The 24,949-nt window shown below is 37.3% G+C and overlaps 1 protein-coding gene across 3 annotated transcripts in view; it reads left to right on the forward strand.

Annotated features, from left to right (window-relative positions):
- ANKRD28 (ankyrin repeat domain 28) overlaps positions 1-23,018 on the forward strand; it is a 127,639-nt gene extending 104,621 nt beyond the window's left edge. For all 3 annotated transcript variants that reach the window (XM_065830599.2, XM_071804989.1, XM_065830597.2), the window contains exons 15-28: positions 4,316-4,427; positions 5,048-5,074; positions 5,997-6,071; positions 7,299-7,500; positions 8,854-8,941; positions 9,402-9,519; positions 10,116-10,335; positions 11,717-11,804; positions 11,901-11,984; positions 12,452-12,597; positions 12,783-12,865; positions 13,009-13,091; positions 15,355-15,446; positions 21,003-23,018. In XM_065830599.2, coding sequence (XP_065686671.1) covers positions 4,316-4,427; positions 5,048-5,074; positions 5,997-6,071; positions 7,299-7,500; positions 8,854-8,941; positions 9,402-9,519; positions 10,116-10,335; positions 11,717-11,804; positions 11,901-11,984; positions 12,452-12,597; positions 12,783-12,865; positions 13,009-13,091; positions 15,355-15,446; positions 21,003-21,289 — 1,705 coding nt within the window. In that variant the 3' untranslated portion in view covers positions 21,290-23,018. The remainder of the gene's footprint in view (positions 1-4,315; positions 4,428-5,047; positions 5,075-5,996; positions 6,072-7,298; positions 7,501-8,853; positions 8,942-9,401; positions 9,520-10,115; positions 10,336-11,716; positions 11,805-11,900; positions 11,985-12,451; positions 12,598-12,782; positions 12,866-13,008; positions 13,092-15,354; positions 15,447-21,002) is intronic.
- Positions 23,019-24,949: the final 1,931 nt, after the last annotated feature.

A 24,949-nucleotide genomic window follows, 5' to 3' on the forward strand; every position in this document is an offset into this window, starting at 1 on the left:
TTAAAGAGGCCTCTTGAGGACAGTTAAGTATGCAAAAAATGCTAAGTTAATCTTTTTCGTGTATGAGAAGAAACAGCAAAAATAATTATCTGGTGTGCGTTGGAAAGAATGGGTACTCAAGGATTTTTAGTAGACTTTGCTTCCTGCAGTGTATTTAGTGTATTGTCCTTTTGGTGAATACACATATAAAGAAAGTACACAAGTATAGAAATTTAGATAGCCAAGGCGAGTGATGTTTAACATTTATTAGTGAGCCATGAATGCTAATACAAAAATCATTGATCAATATTAACAAAGACGATTGCACAAATAAAATGTAGGGACAGTAATTCTCACTAGAGGGGACAAATTTATTTGGATTCTCAGTAATCTCATCTCATTTCAATTCAAACAAAAGTGTGGAAGCACAGTTGCCATTAATGAAATCCAGGCATTTGTTTACTCAGCAAATAAAACCTGAATTAACTGGTTAAAAATGTAGATATGCTTTACAGATAACTTTACACCAAGTTCAGCATATCTAATAAAAAGCTATTTACCTCCTGTGTTTTGCATGTTACTCTTTAAAACTGGAGACTTTTTAACCTTTTTCACTACCTACGTAAGTCCTTTTCTTGCTTATGTTGGACACAAAGCGATGCAAGTGAGAGTGCACCTTGGTGTCATTCTTGTTCTTTTCAGCTTTGTAATGAGACAGAGTACTTAGTAATTAGATGCTTCGTTAGTCATAGTTTTTCCTGCAGCTTTTTGCCCCCTTCATCTTCACTCATCTGATTTGTTACTTCCAACCTTTGTCTGGGATGGAAGAGCAAATGTCAGGTCTTCACTTCAGCAAATCGCACACGAGGTCATCGGGCCCTTGACCGACAGCTTTCTTACTCATGTTGAAATGTGTTCCTGTTTCATCACAGCTGGTATTGGATCTCATTCAGATGATGAACTTGCCTGAATTGAGTAGATGGAAGAGTGCTCTTCTGTGAAAAGACTCAGAAGTTCTGATGTTGCAGAGTCATGCTGTCTTCCCTCAGGAGATGGCTGCTTTTGTAAAACTTCTTCCTGTATTTCTCCAAGGTTTGAATGTTCTCCAGGATTTTGAATTACGAAGTTTCTACTCTTAATGGCATTGATCAGAGGTCATGTTAGGATTCCTGCCTCTCAAATCTAAACCTGCCAAATCCCACTGCAAGTTCATCACAGAACAGACATCACATACAACTAAAAATGTTGAAATTTCCTTTAACTTTCCACTGAACAATTTTCCATTAAATAAGTGGGAACTAAAACCCTCATAATATGAGTGTAACTGGCCCGTTTGTCACTACTGAGCTAAGGAAGAAAGACTCCAAGCTTGATTTTACAAGATAATATATTTTTTAGTTTCATGTGCATTTTATTTAACTGATAAAGGAGAAGTATTTCATAATCTCAGACAGAAGAAGGGATGGTCACCATATGGCTTCACCAGCAAGTTCAAGGTCATGATTGTGACTAGGTATAAACATCTCTGCATTCCAAGTGCACGTCTCTGTTCTTCTTGACCTACAGAATTAATCCGTCCACCTATCATATCACAGAATGTTAAGGATTTGAAGGGATCTCAATAGAACATCTAATCCAATCCCCCCGCTGGAGCAGGAGCACCTAGATGAGGTTACACAGGAAGGTTTCCAGGCAGATTTTCAGTGTCTCCAGAGAAGTAGACTCCACAACCTCTCTGGGCAGCCTGTTCAGTATTCTGTTACTCTCACCATGAACAAGTTACTTCTCATATTTAAGTGGAACCTCCTATGTTCCATTTTGTACCCATTGCCCCATGTCGTATTATTGTCACTGAGAAGAGCCTGGCTCCATCCTCATGACACTCACCCTTTACATATTTATAAACATGAATGAGGTCTTCCCTCAGTCTCCTCTTCTCCAAGCTAAGGAGACCCAGCCCCCTCAGCCTTTCCTTGTACGGGAGATGCTCCATGCCCTTAATCATCTTTGTTGCCCTGCACTGGACTCTCTCCAGCAGTTCCCTGTCCTTCTTGAACTGAGGAGCCCAGAACTGGACACAATATTCCAGATGTGGTCTCACCAGGGCAGAGTAGAGGGGAAGAAGAACCTCTCTGGATCTACTAACCACCCCCCTTCTAATACACCCCAGGATGCCTTTGGCCTTCTTGGCCACAAGGGCACAGTGCTGGCTCATGGTCATCCTGTTGTCCACCTGGACCCCCAGGTCCCTTTCTCCTACGCTCATCTCTAACAGGTCATTCTCCAACTTACATGTTGTGTAGAAAATAGCTTCACTTAAAGGCATTCCTGGACTATTATCAATGCAAGATTCTCCTGTCTGGATTTGCCACAGGAACAATAAATAGTCCTAAACCAACAGTTGTAATAACCCATTTTATAATCGAAGGACTGGAATGTCATGCTCCCTTGCTGGACTTCTGCCTGATGAAGTGGCCATGCAGATGTTGGGCATCTTTAGACTTTCACCTCTCAGATTTTGTTTAGCTGTAGTTCAGTCTTTAGAATGTCATTTTACTGCAGGATATGTTCCAAGTCATAAGATATATGATTGCACTTGAATGTACAACTGCCACCTCAGTGGTGTCTTGCTTCTGTTTTAGTCACAGTGCAGCGTGTAGCTTTCATGGTGTACTTCATAAGATTTACAAATCTCACTCCTCTCTGGGATCAGTGTTCTCCTAGCTTCTTGGTTCTTCTTTCCTGAATGGTCAGACATTCTTTCAGTGCTGAGGAGACCTACCCATTCCATTCTTCATTTTGCTCTATTATAACAGATGCTCCTTTATCAGCAGAGAGCACTTGTGAAAATCATGGGTATCTCAAGGCAAAAGGACCATCTATTTCGTATCAATGTTCTTGAGCTCAGAGCTGTGTAGAACAGAGACAAAGCTTTCTGGTCTTCTCTTCAAAATATTGTGCCAAGGTCTCAACAGACAGTCAATCACGATACGCAGTGTTGACAAGTGGGATGTCATGCAGTCTTTTTTTCCCATGCTGAAAACAAATGATCCAGTCATTCAATATACTAGCAGATAGTTTTGAATGAATTTGTCTTTGATGAGCCCAGACTAGGAGATCACATCCAAGGATCTGAAGTCCACCTGCCTTTTATGAAGTACCAGTTCTGTTCTCAACACAATCTTGGTTCTGTTATCAGGTTATATTGTATTTTCAGTTTCTCAGATTCTGAAGGCTCTGCTTAATGTAGGAAATGAGAAGACCTTCTTAATCCTAACGGTATTTGAGCAAACTGAGACATGTTAAGTCCCAGAACTATCTTAATCTGTCAATAAGAAATCTAAAATCTCCCTCCGTTCCTGTTGTATTAATTCAGAATTTTAGAGACTCTGTACAATCTTGATCTTGCTTAGTGTCTGTCTGGATGTTTGTGGGCTCTTATGAATACATTTGCGAAAATAACTGGATGTTATTCTGGGACTGTTGGTTTCTAACCAGTCTTTACCGTGTTCCCTGAAGCTCTCGAGGCTGAGATTGCTATATGTCAGGTAGTTTGGTGTAGATCAATTTACCTCTTCATTCTCTGGTGGCTGCTGCTTCTTCAGAGTTCTCATTTTCATTACTTGTAGGCTCTGCAAAATGTTGTTGAAACAGTAGACAACATAAAATTATTGGAATTGTTCAGTGTGCATGCATGGAGTCTCTTAAAACAGAAAAATAGGGAGAGGGAGCTGACTTTTTTTCATCCTTCTGGCTGAGTGTCTGTGGTTGAAGCTCTGCTGATCATGTTCTGTCTTACAACTTTCTGTAAGGAATGGTAGGATACCAGTGTGCCAACAACTACATGTGTTTACTGGTTTTTTCTTAAATCAATAAATTAGTGTCTGGTAGTCGAAACGTATGTGTGCGTGACTCCTGGATACATACAATGAGTAACTCAGCTATTGGTTCTCTTCCTTCTGTATTGAGTACAGAAGAATGTACTGTACAGTAAAACATACAAAAATAGTTATCAATTATATTAACAAAAGTAACTGCAGTTGTTTTAGCTAGGAGGAAAACAGCCATGAAATACTTGTTTTAACCAAGTCAAATAATTCAGAGGATGCAGAATGTCTGCATAGAAGGATTCTTTCAAATTTTGGAAGCTTTGTGATTGACCTTAACACTTGGTGTAATGAGTTAGGTGTTCTCTAGTCCTAGCCAATATTGTACATTAAGACAGTGTTCCTGTGTGCTGTATCCTATTTTCCAATAGAATTGGAACAATTTATCACTTAGTGTAAAGTTGAAATTCAACATTTAGATATATGGTTGCATATGTCAATTTAAATAGGTGCCTGGAATACTTGCTAAGAAATGATGCCAATCCGGGGATCCGAGACAAACAAGGATACAATGCAGTTCATTATTCAGCTGCTTATGGTCATCGCTTATGTCTTGAATTGGTAAGAAAACGTATCATAGATGAAGCTGTAACAGCTGCTCTTACGGCGTATGATGCAGAGGCCGGGGGTTCCTCCACCTCAGCTCTTCAGCCCCTGTGAGGATAAATATTTAAGCACTGGGTACTCTTAAAATAGGGGTAAAGAGAAGAGCTGAGAGGGTAGATACTTGCTTAAAAAGACGATACATTCTGAGATGAAAAGATAACTGGGTGAGGATGTGGGATATTAGGTTTGTTTGTTTCTTAACTTAGACTACGTTACTAAGTTTTTTCCTAGTGGCTAGAATAAAATAACCACAGGTCATCCCACTGAGAAGCGTTAAGAAATTTTGCAAGTGTCATTTGAAGGAACAAAGTAAAATGTAGGGAAAAACCTGTAAAATAAGAGTGCCTTTTAAAATAGTTCAAGTATTTACAATAACTAACAGCCAGATATTAGAGTTTTAGATACTAAAGCCTCAAGTAGTTTTTTTATTATTCCCTTTGCAAAAATGTGTATGTTATTTGATATCCTAATTTTATCTTCACTCTGTTATATAATACAACTTTATATTTTTATACAAATTGTTATTTTATATTAAAATGTATTGAAACATGAATTCTGAATTTTTTTAATTGCAGATTGCAAGTGAAACGCCTCTAGATGTTGTAAGTGTATTATTTCTTGCTGTTAAAGTACTACTGTACAGCAAAAGGGGACATGTAATGTTAAAAATAACAATTATTTTTAGACTTATTCAACCATTTATTCAATGCATAGATGTATTATTTCGTTTCAATCGCAATTCAGAATTTTAAAACAAAAAAAAAATCTAATCTATTTGTTTTTTTACTGAAACATTTATGTGACCATATTATGAAAATATGATAATGAAAACTTAGTGATCTGAATTTATTTGGTGTTCTTTAAACACTCAGAATGTTTTTAATTCTACTAGTGTACTAAATGAAATATGGTCTTTAAAAGACCCAGAATTAAAACTTTAGAACACATCTGAAAGTAACAAATAGAAATGTATACACATGGGTATTTTTATCATATTTTACAAGTCTCATGCCTTTTTTGGGTCTATCTCTTCTTTTTGGGAAATGCTTTCCTGTTCTTAGAAATCTGTCTTGCCTTCTGGCTTTTCATATTGTTTTCTTGCTGACTTTTCACCTAATCTAAATGGTAGCTTGTTTGCTTGCTTGTTTGTTTTTCCTACTACAGCTGTTTTCACCTGACTTTGTCTTCCCTTTTATGCATTTCTCGTGTGTTATTTGATATGCTTCAGTAAAAAAATAGTATTTTGATATTAGTTTCTTACTTAATTTTTGCATTGTTATGCAAAATTAAACAACTGTGCTTGGGAGATGAATATGGGGAGGGGTTGCAGTCATTGCAATTCAAACTCTTTAAAAGGCTGAAGGAGGTCTAGCATTCCTAAGGAAACTGTAATCCTATATTATTCTTCGACTTTTTCTTCCTTATTTTTAAATCTGTGTATACTGAAATGGTAGAAATTGTTGATGAATGTTTTTAAAAGTGAGGGATTTTTGAGCTCACTCTTGACTTTCTCTCTCTGCCAAGCTAATGGAAACATCAGGTACTGACATGCTGAATGATTCAGACAACAGAGCGCCTATAAGTCCACTGCATCTGGCTGTAAGTATTTAATTCTTCAGTGATGATAGCTCATCTAATTGCAAATGGGTGTTGACACACTTTCATTCATTCTGGATTTTTTTAAAATTGGTCAATAACAATAAATTAAATGCAAAAATATATACATTTTATTCCTGAATAAGATACTCGCGGCAAGTTTTGCATTTTTCTTGAAACTTGCTTCATGGAACACTTTTCACTTGCAATCTTCTAGTTAAGATTTATGTTATAATTTATACTAATGAAACTTTCAGAAGACTTGTTCTATAAGTAATTATGACTTTATCATCATTGTAGTTTTGCCTTCATTGTTTAGGATGACAGATGTTTGTCCTTAATACTTTTAAGACACATTTGCACAGAGTAGTATAGGAGAGGACCTGATGAAACTGTCTATACAATTATGTTAAAAATACAGAGTAACCAGCTCAATATGTAGCTTTCATCTTTTTACTGGACTTGGGGCAATTGAAAAAGTCTCATGCAGTACATATGTATGGCCAAAAAAAAAGTGATCTATAATAATGGTAAATGAAAGCAGTTACCCGAGACTGTATGAGGTTCTGTACCCGTGAGTATACATTTTAAATTTATCATGAAAATTACAAAATACTTGTATATGGGTTTTTTCATTATTAATTTGGCACTTTGTCTTGACACATACCTACATAGTATTCTCTGTGCTACTTATTTTATCCTTGTATATCCATTCTGATCTCTTAACTGTTTCATCCCCTAAGTCCCTTCTGTTTTACCAGTTATGTTAACTGAAGCTATTTGTACTGTGTTCTTTTTATTTATAAATTTTACTGGCTTTTTCTTTTTAAAATACTTTATTTGAAAAACTAATAGGAATTAGTTATGTTTGCGTATGTTCCTCACTTGAAATAATCTGAGGGCAATGTAACTATAATATGAAGCAGTGAAACATGCAGTACTCAAAATACTGGTAGTTATACAAATTGGAGATATATGATTTTCTGAGAGTAGTTTCAGTTGCTGACTGAAAGGATAAAATGGAAAAAAACCCACCAACCTTCTTGCTTGAAATTTTGAGGTTTTTCAAATTATTTGTAAGTATTGTAAGTATTTACATGCTACATCAGTAGCTCTTCCACATGTTAAAAAAAAATACTATCTTCACAGTTTCATTTATGTAATCTGGGTAAGGAAGGGGAAGAAAATGTTGCCAAATGGGATAACTGAAGAATTTCCTTATTCTTGTAGGCCTATCATGGCCACCATCAAGCTCTGGAAGTGCTGGTACAGTCACTGCTGGACCTCGATGTGAGGAATAACAACGGAAGGACACCACTGGATCTTGCTGCCTTTAAGGGACACGTGGAATGTGTAGACGTGCTCATTAATCAGGGGGCATCAATCTTGGTGAAAGATTATGTTGTAAAGAGGACACCAATACATGCAGCAGGTATGTGCTAACCACTAACCTCTCAAATTTTGTTTTTTCAAGTGGATCATCTTCATGTCTAGCAGTCTCTTCTCTGTTCTAAGAAGTGGTGTTTAGGAATAGATGATGACTTTTAAGGTTATATGCCATGCAAAGAAAAGTGTAACAAAGCAGTTGGCAGATAGACAGTGGTATTAACCCAAAGCAACATTTTGGCTCAAGGAGGGCTGTTCCACGCTGCTGGATGGAAGGGTGTGTTGTCCTTGTCCGTTCAGCTAACTCATCTCTCATGCAGCCCAAACCGTAGGCCCAAATTCAGATCCATGAATTGTGTTGCCTGTCTTGGCAGTAAAATACTTCTAAAAATGACTGGAGTCTTGGAGAATTTTGTCAGTTTGAGAAGAGATGTGAAAACTATACTTTCCATTTCTTTTCCAAGGATTTAAATGAATCCTTAGTGTTTTCAAAATAACAGCAATCCTTTGCAATGTTTTCTCACTGCCTTTCTTAGAAATCTGTCTCCAAGTCTAGCATTCATACTATATTCTTACTTTTTTCCTCTCTTTGGAAATAGGCTTATTTAAATTGACATTTATAGTTCTGGTGTTCTAGAAGTGTTGCAGTAAAAAGAGTGTTATGTACAAAACATCATCATTCTAACCACTTAATTTGTTGCCCATGAGCAAAAGCTGTATTCTTCTATTTGATTTAGATTCTCATAACTTTTGTTAGCATTTCTTTCTGCTAGAGAAGGATGAATTGTCACTGTTCTTATGTGGACTGAATACAGCAGCTGTATGTCACAATTTCCCCTCCAACAAGTAATCATTTATCTTTCATGAGTTGCATTTAAATGTGATTTCTCAATTTTTTGTTTCTTTTTTTAACTGCTTGGTTAATTACTTCTGTGCATTGCATTTCCTTCCTCTCTTTCTAAATGTGATTTCAATTATCGTTTTGTAACTGCGCATGCTACACTTGCTAACAATCTGTGTATGATTGGCTAGGTACGTGTTTACCCCTGTCTTAAAACAAGCGAAAGTTATGCCAGTTACTATATTTAATTATTCTTCCTTGTGGATGTTATATAAACATGTATTCTAATTATGGTTAACCTCATTGATATGTAAAAAAATAAGTACCTGTTGGCAATCAACAGATGGAATTTATTACTTTTAATACTATACAGTGCAGCATACCCAATTTCTGAAATCACTTTCTAGTGTTCATAGTTTTTTCCTTCAAGTTATGACAATGGTAAAGCTGTACAGTGGGTTCTCAATCTCAGGGGCTTTAGTCTGAGCAGGTTACCATTCTGTTGGAACTGTATACTCAAAGGCAGTTAATGTAAAGCTTGTATATGATGTTTTACAGCTACAAATGGTCACTCAGAATGTTTGCGGCTATTGATAGGAAATGCAGAACCACAGAATGCAGTGGACATTCAAGATGGAAATGGACAGTGAGTTTAAACGACATACATTCTGTTCTTCACAAATTATTGCATTTTATAAAGGGAAAACCTGAATATTTTACTTTGGTGATTTTTAATTTATTACTTTAGAGGGAGATGATATTTGAACTGGGACAAATCAGGTCCTGTATTTTGCAATAAACATAATGTTGGCAGTGAAAAATTTTCCAGCAGAAGGAAACTAAAATGTGTCTTACTGCCCAGATGCTGAAAAAATGGATTCTGGTCCCTTAACCGGGCCTTCTAAATTAGGGGGTATTAATTTATTTCCTTATATCTAAATAACCAATATGAGTGGCATTCTCAGAGTGAAGGTAGTGCCAGAGAAGGCCATTGATGACATAAATTCTAACAGTGTTGTCCAGGAGGACAGTAGTTGTAATATTTCAGCTGAGTGCCAGCTGTTAAATTTCCATGTAGGTGACTCTTTATTTCACTCTCTGCTTAGGACACCTCTAATGTTGTCAGTTCTCAATGGACACACCGACTGCGTTTATTCACTCCTTAACAAAGGAGCCAATGTAGATGCCAAAGATAAGTGGGGAAGGACAGCATTACATAGAGGGGTAAGAGAATATTTCTTTTATGTCCTTTCCTGTTTTATACATATAAATTTGAAATATGGACTTCAAATGTAGTGTTAATGAAGTTCTCATTATTCTTGTTTTGCCATTCATAGTTCTTAATTGTCTTTTTAGTTGCTTTCAAAAGGCAGGCTTTTGCCTGTTTGCTCTGTACCCTCAGAATTCTTTTGGACTTCTAGAGGCTCTTAATCTTGCTGTAAAAGTGTTGACTGGAGAGATCCCAGAGCACAGCTTCCTGTTGTGGGGCAGGGATAGTGTTAATGGGAGGAAGAAAAGCGTAATGCATGCCATATGCCAATTTCTTTTTTTAAAGTCTCTGCCAGATAAGAAAATTGAATGAGCCCTAGAGATTAGCAGTTCATTCAGTGCTATTCCAAGAAATTATTCTGTCATCAATATGATAATGCATTGCTGCTTTTTTCAACAGAATGGCTGTTCCATGAATAAAAACAATAACTGTGCTTTATTTTGTTGCTAAAAATGTAAGAAATTGTCTGAAGTTTGCTTGCTTTAGTTACACACCTTGGCTTACATACGTTATATTTGCAGACTTACTGTTTCCTCTCTCTCTCTCACAGGCAGTTACTGGGCATGAGGAATGTGTGGAAGCATTGCTACAACATGGTGCTAAGTCCTTATTACGAGACTGTAGGGGACGAACCCCTATACACTTGTCAGCTGCATGTGGACATATAGGTGTTCTAGGAGCTCTCCTGCAGTCAGCTACGTCTGTGGATGCAGTACCTGCAATAGCGGACAATCATGGCTATACATCACTGCATTGGGCCTGCTATAATGGTAAAAATACATTAAAGCTAACATACAGGTCTCAATGTATTTGTTGATATTGAGACAGAAGTTACTACTACTTATAAAAACAGCATATGAAGTCTGTCCTCTTTCAGATGTTATTAGTCAATGTGACAATATGATGGATATGGTGTCTTTAGTAGGGGAATGTGTTTGCATCTGATACATAATATGAGGTGTTTATTTTTGTAGCAAATAGTTTTATGCCTCAAGCATTCTTTCAAGAAATTTAGTGTAGTACCTGTGAATAGAAGCGTGCCACACATCCCAAAAAATAGCCTTCACAGGGAGTCTCGGGAGGAACTATTCCAGATCAAAGCTCTTTTTAAAGTTCTCTCAAGTCAACCTTGATAGGCACAAGAAGCTAAGTATAGAAAAGTGATTCAATAAGAATTTGGGATTTTTTTTCTTCACTGATACTTTTCTTAGATTTGGGGGCGAGGGAGGCCTTAAAATGTAGGAAACTCATTCAGCTCCTTTGCCAAAGATTTTGGTGTGTGTGTTCCTTTCCCATAGAGTAAAGGTTCTCATTTATTTCACCTCTGATTCACATGATAGAGAAAGATCAGGAAGGGTTTAGAGCTTCACTTTACTGCTTACATTAAAGTGAATAACTAAGTAGACTGTCTTCATAGCTGAAACAACTGGGTAATGCACTGATAATTTGAACTAGCATAATATCTCTTTATCACATTCATAAAACTAAACTGTACAGTTTGGTCCACTTTCAGAGTGACCAGAGTGTCTGAATAAAACAGAACTGAAATATGCTTGATTTGTAGAATGAAAATTTGACAGAACTTATGAAAATACAAATCTTCAGACAACAGTGAGTGTCAAACTAAGGTTCTCTGCATATAGACATTGAAGATCAAACAGATACTTAAAATTGTTAGCTACCTCTACAGCAGCAGGATATAGAATTTTGAAAATAATAGTATGATAGGTTGAACATGTTCTTTTCAATCTTTTATGACTAGCAACTTGGTTTTTCTTTGGGTTTAGCAAGACGGTGGAACAAAAATAACCCTCAAATGGTGGAGATGTCATGTAGACTAAGTGGTGAATGTACCAGGAAGTTTGAAACATGGAGGTGTCAGGAACTAAATTAAGTGTTCTCGATCTTCTTCAGACAACATGAGATCCCTTCTAGGTTTCACAAAGTCTACAGTGTTAAATGTCAGTTTGATTTTCAATATTCTAAAAATGCCTTAGTTCCTTAATGTAGCCCTATCGAATATAACCAGTGTGTTATTGAATCTTGCAAGTTAAAATATTGATTTATCTAATTTAGATCCATATTTTTTGTTGTGATCCATAAATAGACCTTCTTCCCCTTTTTAATACCCTACTTTTACATTTGCTTTAGGTCATGACAGTTGTGTAGAGCTCCTCCTGGAACAGGAAGTTTTCCAGAAAATGGAAGGAAACTCTTTCAGTCCATTGCATTGTGCTGTGTAAGGAAGTGCAAAATTATTCTTCATGGATTTCATTGCTGTATTTTAAAAAAGATTTATAATTCTTTAAATAACAGCCTGTTTAATTCCTTGTAGGATAAATGACAATGAAGGTGCTGCAGAAATGTTAATTGACACACTAGGTGCGGGTATTGTAAATTCAACAGATTCGAAAGGAAGGTAAGAGTGTAAACACACGGTGGAAGAATATTTGTTATAGAGTGGCTTTGCTAAATTCCATAGTTATTTGGGGGTTTTGTATTTGCTAATTACATTAAATCCACCTCCCCTGTTTTTATTATTTTAAGATTTTTTTCTGTGATAAAAAACTTGAATTGGCTTTTTATTATATAGGCAAGTTTGAGCATGTTTTAAATTGTATCGCTTTGTGGGTAGTACTTTATGTATATTTTATTTTTTCTGAATTAAGTTGTATCTCTGTTATAAATGACACAGAGGGAAACATTTGAGACCTGAAAGTAACTTTCTAAAGGCAGTAGTCACAGCTCCAGCAATACTGATTTCAAAGGGTCAGTGAGAGGGAGCGCCCACTCTTTTGTATCTCCAGGCTCACGGTCAGCGTGTCCCTTTGGATGAAACAGAAAGCGTGGCTGAGTGTGGCCGTATTGTCTTTTGTTCTGTTGTAGAACTCCTCTTCATGCAGCGGCTTTTACAGATCACGTTGAGTGTCTACAGCTCCTGCTCAGTCACAATGCTCAAGTAAATGCTGTAGATTCTTCTGGGAAAACGCCTTTAATGATGGCTGCAGAAAACGGACAGACAAATACAGTTGGTAAAGAGAACGCTTTATATATTTCTGCTCTTAAATATGTTAATCTCACTATGGGTAAGGTTGCCTTATAGTCAACATTCTTGTGGATCTGTTTTGTCAAAATTATGTTTTCATTTTGCACAAATGTAAGCCATTGAGACTTAAGGGAATACGCTTTTAGTTAATACAAACCTTTATTTCTCCAGAGGTGCTGGTTAGCAGTGCTAAGGCTGACCTGACTTTGCAAGACAGTTCTAAGAACACAGCACTCCACTTGGCTTGCAGCAAGGTGTGTGCGTACTCTGACTTAGTGGTGCTGAGCTTTGTGCTATCAAGCACTATCTATAAATGTTAACTTGCTACTTTGAAAAAGCATTCAAAGTAGTTTTTGAAGACTGTTTGCTATATGACTGATGTCTGTTCTGTATTAAGGGTCATGAAACTAGTGCCTTGTTAATACTGGAGAAGATTACGGATAGAAACCTCATCAATGCCACCAATGCAGCCTTGCAAACGTATGTATCAGCAGTGACTGTGTTGTACATTTGGTGTGTTTCTGCTAAAACCAGTATCTTGCTCATAAGAGGAATATTTTTCAGCATTTTTTTTCCAAATGGGTTGAATTTTCATTGAATTGCTTAACAGGTATCAAGAGCTTAACAGACTTGTAGTGAAATGGCTTAAAGTTCTAGTTTTAGCAGAGTGAAAGGGATGATAAACAAATCTTCCAGTATTGTGATTCGGGGAATCTTGTGTGGAATTACTGCAATCCACTGAGATTACCTGTAAACCAATATTTTTCTGGTTTATAAATGATGTAGTTTTTCAATTAAAATTCACTTCAGTTAACAACTCTTTGGAGGCAAACTGAGACTTGCTCTTCAAAGCTAGCTAATTAAAAAACCTAGCTGAAGTATGCTTTTATGCTTCAGCATGCTTTCTGTTAGGAAAATATACCTATTGCTACTAGGATGAAGGACTATTTTCTATTAAATATTATGGAGAATATAGTATTCTTAATGCTTCCTGAAGATCTTCTCTCAAGTAGAATTAAACCTATTTTGTTAGCCCAGTCATAAGGAAAAACTGTGGTATGTCAAATGGGGGAATATATTTCAGGATGCACTATTAAAATCACTTTTGTGCATTTTTGTCCTTTTAAAGAACATATTTGTGTGACAGGCAATATTTGACACCTGATATGTAGCTATGTACATGAATTGGTAGACTGCTTGAATAATGCTATCACTGACCCATTTAGGGAAAAAACAAACAAACAAACCATGGAACTTGTAAGCAACTTGTGTATTTCTCTGGCCTTACATCCATTCTGGAATCTGTCATGCTCAAACTTCTGCAGTTCTTCCAGCTGTTCTCAGAGATCTGCTTGAACTAAGAAGTTAAGATACTAAGAGTTCTTCCTCTGCTCTTGCTGCTCACCATGGGGCACCTCAGGCAGCATGAAATAACCAGAAAGCAGGAAAGGGATTTGTTTTGCCACATTTCTGGCTCAAAGCAGGGGGTAACTTGGGAGGAAGAGAAGCAGAAATGGGATGAGAATGGAAGTGGGAAAATACGCTACCACAGGCCCATCTAATTCCACCCATATGCCTTGGCTTGTATAGTCAGACCGAGAGATATTATGGGGAAAAACAGGTGCATATTCACACCTCCACTAAATGTTTACATAAATTTCAAGATTTAATCAGTTCAAAATATTACTGGTTTGGCAAATGTTTCTTAGTAACTAAACTGACTTTTTACCATAAACAATGTCCTACTTTGTGCCAAGATAAGCATTACAATTGTTGGCCTCTATTTTAGTTGCAGTACATTTTCCAGTATATCTGTGGTGTGCAGGCATTCTTGAATTTTAATACTTTAATATAAGCGCCATAGATACAGCTTCTCCTAATTGTATCTTCTGCATTTCTGGTCTCTTAAGTAAGGCACTCGTTTCCAAATCAAACTATAGTTCACAGTTAATTCAAACGATTTTAAGAATCTCAAAGTGAATGAAGAGCAACACAAAGCAGAAGGGAAGTAAGCTGATTATTCTCTTTCCTGCTGAGTGGTAGAAGGGTTTTATTTAAGCCAGTGCGAACCAATTTTGAAAAAAACTGTTGCATTTGCAAAAGATAGGATATTTGAGGTAAAGCCACACTCTCCTTGATAGATCAAGTCACTGTAAAACAGGGTTACAGTTAATAGTTGGAGGTTTTGATAAGTAATGTTTTTCTTGCTTCATGCATTATACTGTAAAATATTTTTTTTCATTTCTAGTCACAGGGGGTTTCTAAAAGGCAGATTGATGAAATGCTTCTGCATCTCCTATAAGCATTTACATGCAATAAAATAACTACCATTCTGCAGTTTCTATGCTAATGATTATTGCCAGTGATATGGAGTAGTTCTCAGATGTGATGATATCTGTTACAACAGTTCAGTGAAGGATTTATCAACAGTAAGGTACCAGACGTCTCTAAATTTTAACTTGCTAAAGTTCATAAGCAGGCAGGTCTCTTCTAGCAGCTGCTTCCTCATTGTGTGGTACCATAAAAAGAAGAAAGAACATGCACAATTGTTATTGTGCAGTTTCTTTGTAGTAAGAAAAGAGATTTGCTGGTTTGCCCATCTTAGTTATTATATCTACAAAATGTATATAACGTGTAACATACCAGTATAAATACTTCAATAATCATTTAATTAGATGCAAGCTACTTATCTTACTTATTATCTTGTTCTAAGGTTTATTTACCAATTTCTTTGTCTTCACAGACCTCTGCACGTTGCTGCTCGGAATGGACTAACAGTGGTAGTTCAAGAGCTTTTAGGGAAGGGAGCAAGCGTACTTGCTGTAGATGAAAATGGTAAGAACACATTTAACTTTGTTTCCCCATAGAGAACTGTGTGTTGTTAAACTCAGCTCACTGAAGTGCAGTGACCTTGCGGGAATTTCTTATGAGCCTTGCAGTAGGTTCCTGCATGGAAAAAAATGTATTGGGTTGGTGATGGGAAATTTTAGCAAAGCAGCAGCAGTGTAAGAGGAGTGAAAACTTTCAGAACAATGCCGGTCACAGCGCAGAAGTGTTTGGTTTGCATTTGTAGCTTTATAGTGTATACACTATAAATACATTAGCTCTGGCATACTGGAAACAGTTTAAAAATGTAATGCTCAAAGTAAAATATAACTTCCAGCTGTTAACATGGATTGAATTGCCATCCGTTTTGTTACGGTAGGTATGTTGGTGTTAGTTTTTTAAAAGCAAGTATGAATTACAAATCTCAGTTACTGGTCTCAAGCATCTGGCTCTTTAGTTTTTTGGTGCATAGAAGTAAGAAAAAGTAACTGCTTTATCACCGAGAATAAATCCTATACATTGCAGAACAAAAGAAAATTAGATCTGCTGACTTCCTATTTGCATATTTTCATATAAGAAATCAGTGGTCCTCCAAAGCTGTGCTTTTAAGAGCATAAGAAATTCTGCTCTTGGGCCATATCCCAATATGTTTTTAAATGTAAGCAGTAGCTGGAGTTTGTGGGAGGGAGGGGTTGGGGTTTTTTGCTTTTTGTTGATCTTTGTTTTTTCCAGAAGGGATGTCTCTAATTAATAGTTCTACTTATAATTCCAGTTTGGAATTTTTTTCCTCTCTTAATGTTTACTGTGACTTTGTGTGTTTCTCAAATTACACAGCTTAAAGTGACGTGGGTATTTTAAAGATCATTCTTTTCCTAGAAGAGGTTACAGGGGTGACTGTTAAATGAAACTCCCTAAAATGAAAAGACTGGAAAATGTACTTTTTAAACTTTTGTTTCTGGCAGCCTGGGGATGTAACTGCAACATGTGAAACAACTTAATTCTGCTAATATTTTAAAGTAATCTGAGAGCTACCTAATCTAGTTCCTCACTGTGCTTCTTCACTTTAATTTCTAATAGCAATTGCCTTGTTTATAAAATTTGAAGCAGCCTTGAGAATATTTATAATGAATTCTTGTGTTGGATGAATGTGCCAGCTTAAAGTACAGTATGTGCTGAGTGGTGAATACTTGGAGTTGTGAAAGGGCAAGGGAAATTTTTATGTGATTTATCAATCTATTGCACATGTCAGTGTAATTTTTTTCTTAATTCTTAGAAATACTAGTATGTCAGCAGTCTTGCTAAACCGGTTGCAAAAGTTTTCTTGATTTCCATAGTGTACCTTTTATAATAAATGGAAATGCTGCTGGCAGTAGTCATAGCCAGGTTCTGCTTTAGGTCTACTTGTCTTGTGTCTGAAGAAAAAAACATTACATACATTTATTTAATCCTAATATAGTAAAAATAAAGGATAAACTTTGATTATTTTTGTTAATTAGAAAGGCTTAAGAGTATGATTCATGCACTTTAAAGGGTGAAAGCTATCTGTTTAGCAAAGCAGACTGAAGAAATAGGCGCTGGCGTATTTTGCATCACAGCACTGATCTTCTCTTACTTTAGCACAGCTCAGATAAGTACGGTGATCAGCCACACAGGCTTGGCATTTCAGATAGAATTAGATTAGACTGGAGTTAGTTTGAGTTAGTATTTGACATGGAAGCATGTCTTTCTATATGGAACATGTAACCAGCAGAACCTCAGCTGGTATGGAGTGGTGATCCCCTTATTGTCTTAGAAGTTGTCCCTTTATAGAAAGGCTGCATTGACCTTTTTTAGAAGTAGTCTCTGTTTCTGTCCATATCTGTATACAAGTCCTTAATAGCTCTCTGCTGCTATATCTGGGCTACAGAACCTACATCACTCCAATTCTCTGCATTTCAGTTTATAAATAATGTATAAGGTATTTAAAACTCTAGATTTGAAGTCATACTGCTTCTGTTATAGAGCATCTCTTAATGTGGTGAGATCACTTTTTCAAATGTTTAAGAACTAAAGTCTTTGGAAAACAATGTAATCCTCTTGGTTCTCAAAAGATTAAATGCAACCAAAACAGCAAATTAACTGTGGTAGACTTGCCAAAATCAGTCATGTTGAGGGTTCATTCTCAGTCCTGTATCAGTTCTCACTCAAATCTTTCAGTTCTTTCCCATGTTTCCACACCTGTCGTGATGAAACTTGGCCATCATCCACATCTACAATAGTTCTCTTACATTTATTTATCTAAGTTTACCTGTCTTAAAATAAATTGCCAGCTTTTTCTTTCACTTGACAGCATCTGGAATTTTAATTTGGGTCACTCAACCAACTTTTCAAGGTTTTGGTTTGATCTGGTTTGGTTTGGTTTGGTTTGGTTTGGTTTTTTTCCCAGTATTTAACTTACCAGGCTCGCTAAATTTCCTGGTACAGTCTGTCTTTTATTTGTTGCCTTAATATCCACCACAGTAGTGAGACGAGGCATTCTCTAACTCCAGGGACTGACATAGCATGGAGGTTTCTTTTCTTCTCTAGATCATCCTTACAGTGATCAGTGGCATTTCAAGCTTTTTAATTTTTTTTTTTTTTTTAAACGAGGGGTGGGAATTCGTTTTGTCTCGTTCTTTTCCAAGCCTTCCGTTACTTGTATTTGAGTTTATATTGGAGATCTCCAGTTTTCTGGGAGGAATTTTTCATGTAAATGCTTATGAGATGACTCATGCCTCAGATGATTTTCCTCTCTTTCCCAAGTGTGCAGCTTCGTTCAGTTTATCTTGAGAAGTCTCCTTGCACTGACCACATTAATAACCGTCTGATTTTCCTGTAGGCGCCTTCATGGAAACTTCCAGACCCAGGGGAGGGAGCAGCTCCACACTTGGGCATGGGGAGCCCTGGGCTTAGGTCCGTGTCCAGCACACAGGCTCAGTTTTCTGTTGTGCAAGGAAGCTGCTTCACCTCCCTCTGCTTCTGTTGCCCCATCTAGAAATGAAATAGTTTTTGTTTGGTTCGTTGTGGTTGTCTGAAGGCTTATGCAGATACAAGTACAGGTTATGGGGAACATTATGTGGGAACTGAGTATTTCAGTGGAGTCAGTACATTTACCAACATCATCTTAAAAGAAAATTTAAAGTATTTATACCTATTGTTGCCCTGACATATGAACTGCAGTTAAGGGACATAAAAATAGAATTTGTTCTTATAATTGTAAAATAACATAAGTAAAAAAATAAAGCCCTGGAGGACACAGGTGTAACTGTCATGATGCAAACAGCTACTTCATCTTGCTATGTCTAAGGCAAGAATGAAACAGTGATATTTCATTCCTACTTATTAAAGCCAGGAGCTTAAGACCTACAATCAAATATTAGTATAAACACTGAGTTTGGAGAACTTTTAACAGAAGCAAGTAATCTGTTTAATCTTTATGTTGGCCTTTAATTTTTTTTTTTTTTTTTTTTTAATAATGAACTGGGATGCTTTGTTCCAGAAGGAACATAAGTATGAGTATTCAACATCTTAGCAGGATGCAGTCTTTAAAAAAGGAAAGGGTGTGGGGGGGAAGGGCACTAAAAAGGCAGCTGGTGACTGCTCATTTTTCTTTGAGCTTTTATCAAATCATGTAAGTGAAAAAAATGGTGTTTGAATATGGTCAGCTTGAATATATTTATTTTGTGTGTCATCTTACCTTCATATAATGTCCAGCAACTGTAGATACTAAATTGTGTGCACTTGGCTATCAATTCTGAGCCTTCTGTCTTGCCTTGTGTGCCTGAAATGCCGTCTTCATCCAAGTGTGGCAAGCTCTGGCCCTTCCTTCTGAATCCCCTCAAAATGTGTCTCTTCTGCAGACTGTCACTGTTAATTAACGCCAAGCTGTTTAAGTGCTGTGACACCTTACTAACAATGAAAACATCTGCTGAGCTGCACTTCTGGACGGCCGTGTCGAGTGGTCAGCTGGTGCCTGCACTATGTGTTTCCTTGGTTCTTGGTCTGTCCTGAGCAAACAATAGTTCAGCTGCAAGACTGTCCCTCTGCTTGCTGTTTTCTGAAGTTCTAGCTACATTTTCCCTAATGCGCCTACTTGTGTAAAACATCCGTGCGATTGTACAACGCAATAACTACTCCTGAGCTCTATCCTAAAACTTGACCTGGATCTGCTTCTACAATAAAGGTGATTCCTTGGTAGTTCAAACATTTGCTGGTAGAATGGGCATTGCCTTATATTCCATGTCTTCCTAAGGTCTGGACAGGAGTCCATTATGTGGTTTGCTTTAAAGCCGTTATTTAATATTACTTGTATGCTTTTTACCTGTACGCCTTTGAGTTACGGAGTTGTTGGGCTGCGAGATGATCTGGCCACCCACCGGACCGTGACCACGACCGCTTCTGTGTGGAGCCAGGCAGAGGGAATGAACGTCCTTTGATCTTGGCAGCAGAATTAGCTGTTGTCTGTGGCTGCAGTTCTCTGACTGCCCTGCTTCCAGAGCTGCTGTTGTCACCACCGATGGCAGTGCCTCAGTGGTGTAGAAATGCCCTGAGACCTATGCCAAATCTGATCCTCAGGTGCCTTGTGGGGTGATTAAGCCTGAGACAGGAGCAACATATTTTTCTTGACATTTAATGAGTAGAGGCAAGTACATAGGAAGGGCAAACTGCAAAAGGGGAAATGTTGGAGGATTATTAGAGCTACAGTTACCCAGAAGAGATTTCACATCCCACAGCCCAAGACCTCCTGCGTGTGGGGGCTGTCACAGCAGCGTGCCCTGGCAGGAGCTTGGCCAGACCAGGTGGGCAACCAAGAGGTGTAGTTTCTCTCTGCAAGTCCTTGCCTACTAATCCAGCTAGCATTTCCTCAGACTTCCATGGATTTCTTAATTGATAACCCTCAAATAAAAGCTACATATTGGCTTTATAGTTTATATTACTGTGTATTGTAATAAAGTATGGGTTGGTTGAATTTGTATACTCTGCCTTTTCAATTAGCTGTCCCTGATGCTTTAGCCAGCTTGTTATTGAGATAGGAAGGTCTGCTTAAAATAACTACCTGTGATGAGCAGCTACCTGGAAGCTCCTGGAAGAAGAAATACTTCATGTTGAGCTGTAGTTTCTGCAGTGGCTCCGTAGTGAATACCTTCACCCACCAGCGTTGGCTTCAATTACTTGTCTCTCCTCAGACTTCCACACCATTTTCAAATCCAGGCTTTTCTTGCTGGCCTGGAGTGTCTGACTGTGCTTAACAGAACAATTACATCTTTGTTCCAAAGCCCACTAGTTCTGGGTTGGTTTTGTAACACAAAGCTGAATACTAATCGATCACACATTTCATTTTATGTTGTGTGGTGTTTTGGGTTTCTTGGGGTTTTTCGGTTTGTTTTGGGTTTTTTTGGTTCATGTGTTTCTGGGTTTTTCTGGGTTTTTTTGTTTAACAGTGCAGAACTAAGTGATTTTTGCAGCTGAAAGGTGACACGATCTCGGAGAAATTTTTACATTGCCTTTATTTTAAATGAAGGGTTTGTTTTTTTCTTGACTTCTCAGGTTACACACCAGCGTTGGCCTGCGCACCCAACAAGGACGTGGCTGATTGCCTGGCTCTCATCCTGGCCACGATGATGCCTGTTTCGTCGAGCAGCACGTTACCTTCCCTGACGTTCAATGCCATTAATCATTACACCAACACCTCAAAAACTGTCACCTTCGATTCCCTGCCAATCATGAGGAGTGACCATAGCTCTTACTGTACTTTCAACAACATTGGCAGGGAAGATGGCTACCCCTATACAGAAGAAGACGAACTCAATGACTCAGATTCTGAGACCTATTAGCAGCTACATTTTGTAGATCCGAAGAGCGAACCCTCACGCTGGAAGGTCAGACTTGTGCTTTTGGAAAAAAGCTATCAGTGTTTGAATGCAAAAAGAGGACAGACCTTTGAGAAGATGTTTTTTATTGTGGTTGCATATAAAAAAAAAAATCTGTGAGACTCTAGGAGGATTTTTAAGAGCATATTTTGCAGAAGAAGCATAAATTCTTGAATAAGTACTTTGAATCCATGGCAAAAAAAAATAAATAAAATAAAATAAAGAATGTCAAAACTGTTTTATTTAACTTTATTCTACCATTCTGTTTCTGGTGCCGGGAGTAATTTCTGCAGACTGGGCACCCGACTTGGTGTAAATGAACAACGCTATTGTACAACACAAAGGATGCTAGATTTAAATATTATCAATAAAACTAGAACCATTTTGAAGGCAATAAATGAGTTTGGTACAGTAGGCATTGTTTGTGCTGCAAATTGCCAAAGGACCAAATAACTTAAAGATTTTTTTAATTAAATATCTTTTTGTGAAAACTGGAATAGGTTATTTGAGAGTTGTTTTAACCAAACCTTAATTACTTCTGGAAAAGAAGCTTAGATTTGGTTTTAAATGTTGATTTATTTTTTTTTAATCATCTGAAAGCCTTCCGACACTATTAAATGTACCATGAAAGAAAGCAGATGTACTTTTAAGTTTCGTTTTCTTTTTCTTTTAGGAGAAATGAAAATGGACTTGTCATACTTTTATAATACTAAAATTAAACCAGCTAACAAGGTGAAGTCAGGGTGAAAAATGTACAGTGTAATAAACAAGGGAAGGGGTGGGAGATGTGGGAGGGAAGCAGTAATTGTTGCACAGTTTTAGATTTTTTAACTTTTGGGTTTTGGATTGAGATTTTTTTAATTTAAAAATACACAAGTAACTTGGAAACTATGAAACTGTATAAAAAATTGAAATGTCTTGATAACCCTGTTGTGACTGAGAGTCCTTTTCGATAATTTGTCCACTTCCTTACATCATAAATTTGTATGTAAAATTGTGTATCCCTATCACTTTTTCTAAAAAAAAACCAACCAAACCCTGGAGTTACAAGGGCGGGAGGTGAATTTAAAAGTATATTTCCCTATTAGAAAAAAAAGTACAGTGTCTGGTCTGTGGGAAGAACTGTGTGACTTTGTTGTGCTCCGTTTAGAGAATAAACAGCAGAAACGGGTCCCTGTAAAGTAGTTCAGACTTGCCCGAAGAATTATTTTTTGTTTATTTATAACAGACTACTATGTTTTTTTAATTGCCTGATGAATGAAAAACTGACATAAGTAAGCTGAAGTTTTGTCTGTTAAATATGAATATTTACTTTACCTGGCTCTGCTTTAATTATAACTTTTCAAGTGGATTTGTTTATGTACATGCAAGGATTCCTTGCGTGTCCTGGTAAAGTACAAATAAATTACTACAAGCTGATTCCCATTTCCTTTTTATCCTTTTTGTATTGTGAAACTGGAAATCTTTATGATATTATAAATTATCAGCTGGTTTTCTGAACAGTGTGGAAACACGGGACAATATTTTGATCTATTTGATAATTTTGTGGGTTTTTTTAATAATTAATGAGCATGTACATAGAAATAGTGACTGCTTGAATACTGTATTTACCTGCACTCTTTCAGTACTTCAAGATTCCTGTATATTCTACGGAGTATAATAAAACCCAAATGTGAGTTCTCCTAATGAATAATGTATTTGTATCTACTAAGCATTAATGACAAAGTCTCTTGTTGAACTGTTGGAATTTACACAATCGACTTCACAAAGGCTCTGCCAACATTTTCATTCTAAAGTGAAGGTGAGCTATTTCATTTTAAATGTTAAATTACTTCATTACTCCTTTAGTCTTCCTTTTAAGCGTCACTTTCTTAACTGTTTGTACCTGTGTTGGTTGTTCATAGGTGCAGTATGTTCATCTGTCAGCAGAATTAGGTGACTTGTGGGATATTGTGATGTCTGTATTTTCGTCCCTCTGAATCTTTCGGCACGTGGGGCTGGGTGGGAGGGCAGATGTGCCTCAGCTGAGCGTGCAGGCAGCACTCAAAAGATCCGTATTGGCCTGTTTTGAGATTCACTGCATCTGTTTAAATACAAAGGTTGAAGCAGCATGGACAAGTTTTTCCTCATACGCTTGTGGAAAATCAGAATGAGAATGCCAGCTAGCGTGCCCATTATTGAGAAGGTAACAATTGCATATTGCTGTTAATGAAACTGTCCAGTTTTTGTTGCTTTAAAGGAACTGTGAAAAGATTATATTAATAGGCCTTTACCATCTGTGCTGTTATAACTTCTGTTTGACTTCACGATGACCCGTTCCCTCAGAGTTTGGTGTCTGCAGCCCTTGGCCATTCATAGGAGAGGATGCTCTCATCTTCTTTGAAAAACAAGCAGGGCAAGAGAGTCTGAGAACTGCCCATGTCCACTGTGTGCCTGGGTGACAGAGGAGAAAACCCTCAGAAGGCCTTGGTTTGAAAGTTAAAGTTTTGGATATGGAAGACAGGCAAATGCAGAAAATAGTGCTGTTAAACGCCTTTGTTTCTGTCTGTCAATCAGAAATCATGCCTCACTTTCATTTCATTACTACTCACCTCTTGAAGGAGAGAACTTTTTTTTGATGCTATAAATTGCACGGGTTTTTTAAGTTGACTTCTGTGAACTTTTTAGAGCTAAAGATGTGGGTTCTGTTACAAATTCGTAATTCCATTTAGGACTCCAGCCATATGATTTGTGTATCTCATCTGTCTCATCATTAGAATTTATTCAGTGAGCCTGTAGATTGCAATTTGCCTGGTTTTGTTTTTAAGAAGCCCTGCTACGTGGCAGTATGGGTAGGACAGTAATTGTGCCTTGTAAGGGATAATTGGGACTATTATTAGAATCTGGTCTTATTCCAAAAATGGAACATGATTAAAGAACATGCTACTGTGGTCAGAGACAACTTTCTTAATGCAAGGTCAAGGAGAAGAAGATTCCTTGTTTCTGTAAAGCAAATAATGCTTTCTGTGGTGGGTGGGGGTTATTATTAAGAAAAAAAACCCAAAAAGTGTTCATGCTTCAGTGGCAGTCTGTTCATTTCCAGAAACTGATATCAGAACATCCGTATTTCTAAAAGGAATCCTCTTTTTGTACAGATGAATAGGGCACAGTTATTGTTACAGCCTTCATCCCAACAATCTCTTGGATCTTCACCAAGAGCAAGCAGTGAGCCTTGGCTGGACTACTGAAGAGAGATATCAGAATAAAGGAACTCTTCTTATCCTGGAAAAAAAACTGAAATCAAATGGACTTCAGGAAAGAGAAGAAAACAGCTCTGCTCAGCTTCATGCGTACTCTGACTTCTGAGATGTTTTATGGGTTTTTCAGTTCTTGGGATCAATATTCTGCGGGAGAAAATGCCGTGTTAGTATGAACCTCCCGGACTGAGTTGTTACCTTTCGAGTGCAGTGTGGCAGCATAAATGCTCGATGCTGTTAAAATGGAGAATCGATCTGTCTTCCCCCCTACCCTGAGAGACCCCGCTGTAATAAAAAAGATTTGTCTTGTAATTTCCTAGGAAATGTTGACCTCTCTTGTCTCCTGCTTTGTTTTTCCTCTTCTTACTCCTTATTGCTTACCCACCTC

This window comes from Patagioenas fasciata, chromosome 2, assembly GCF_037038585.1.
Source record: "Patagioenas fasciata isolate bPatFas1 chromosome 2, bPatFas1.hap1, whole genome shotgun sequence".
In the NCBI taxonomy this organism is placed as follows: domain Eukaryota; kingdom Metazoa; phylum Chordata; class Aves; order Columbiformes; family Columbidae; genus Patagioenas; species Patagioenas fasciata.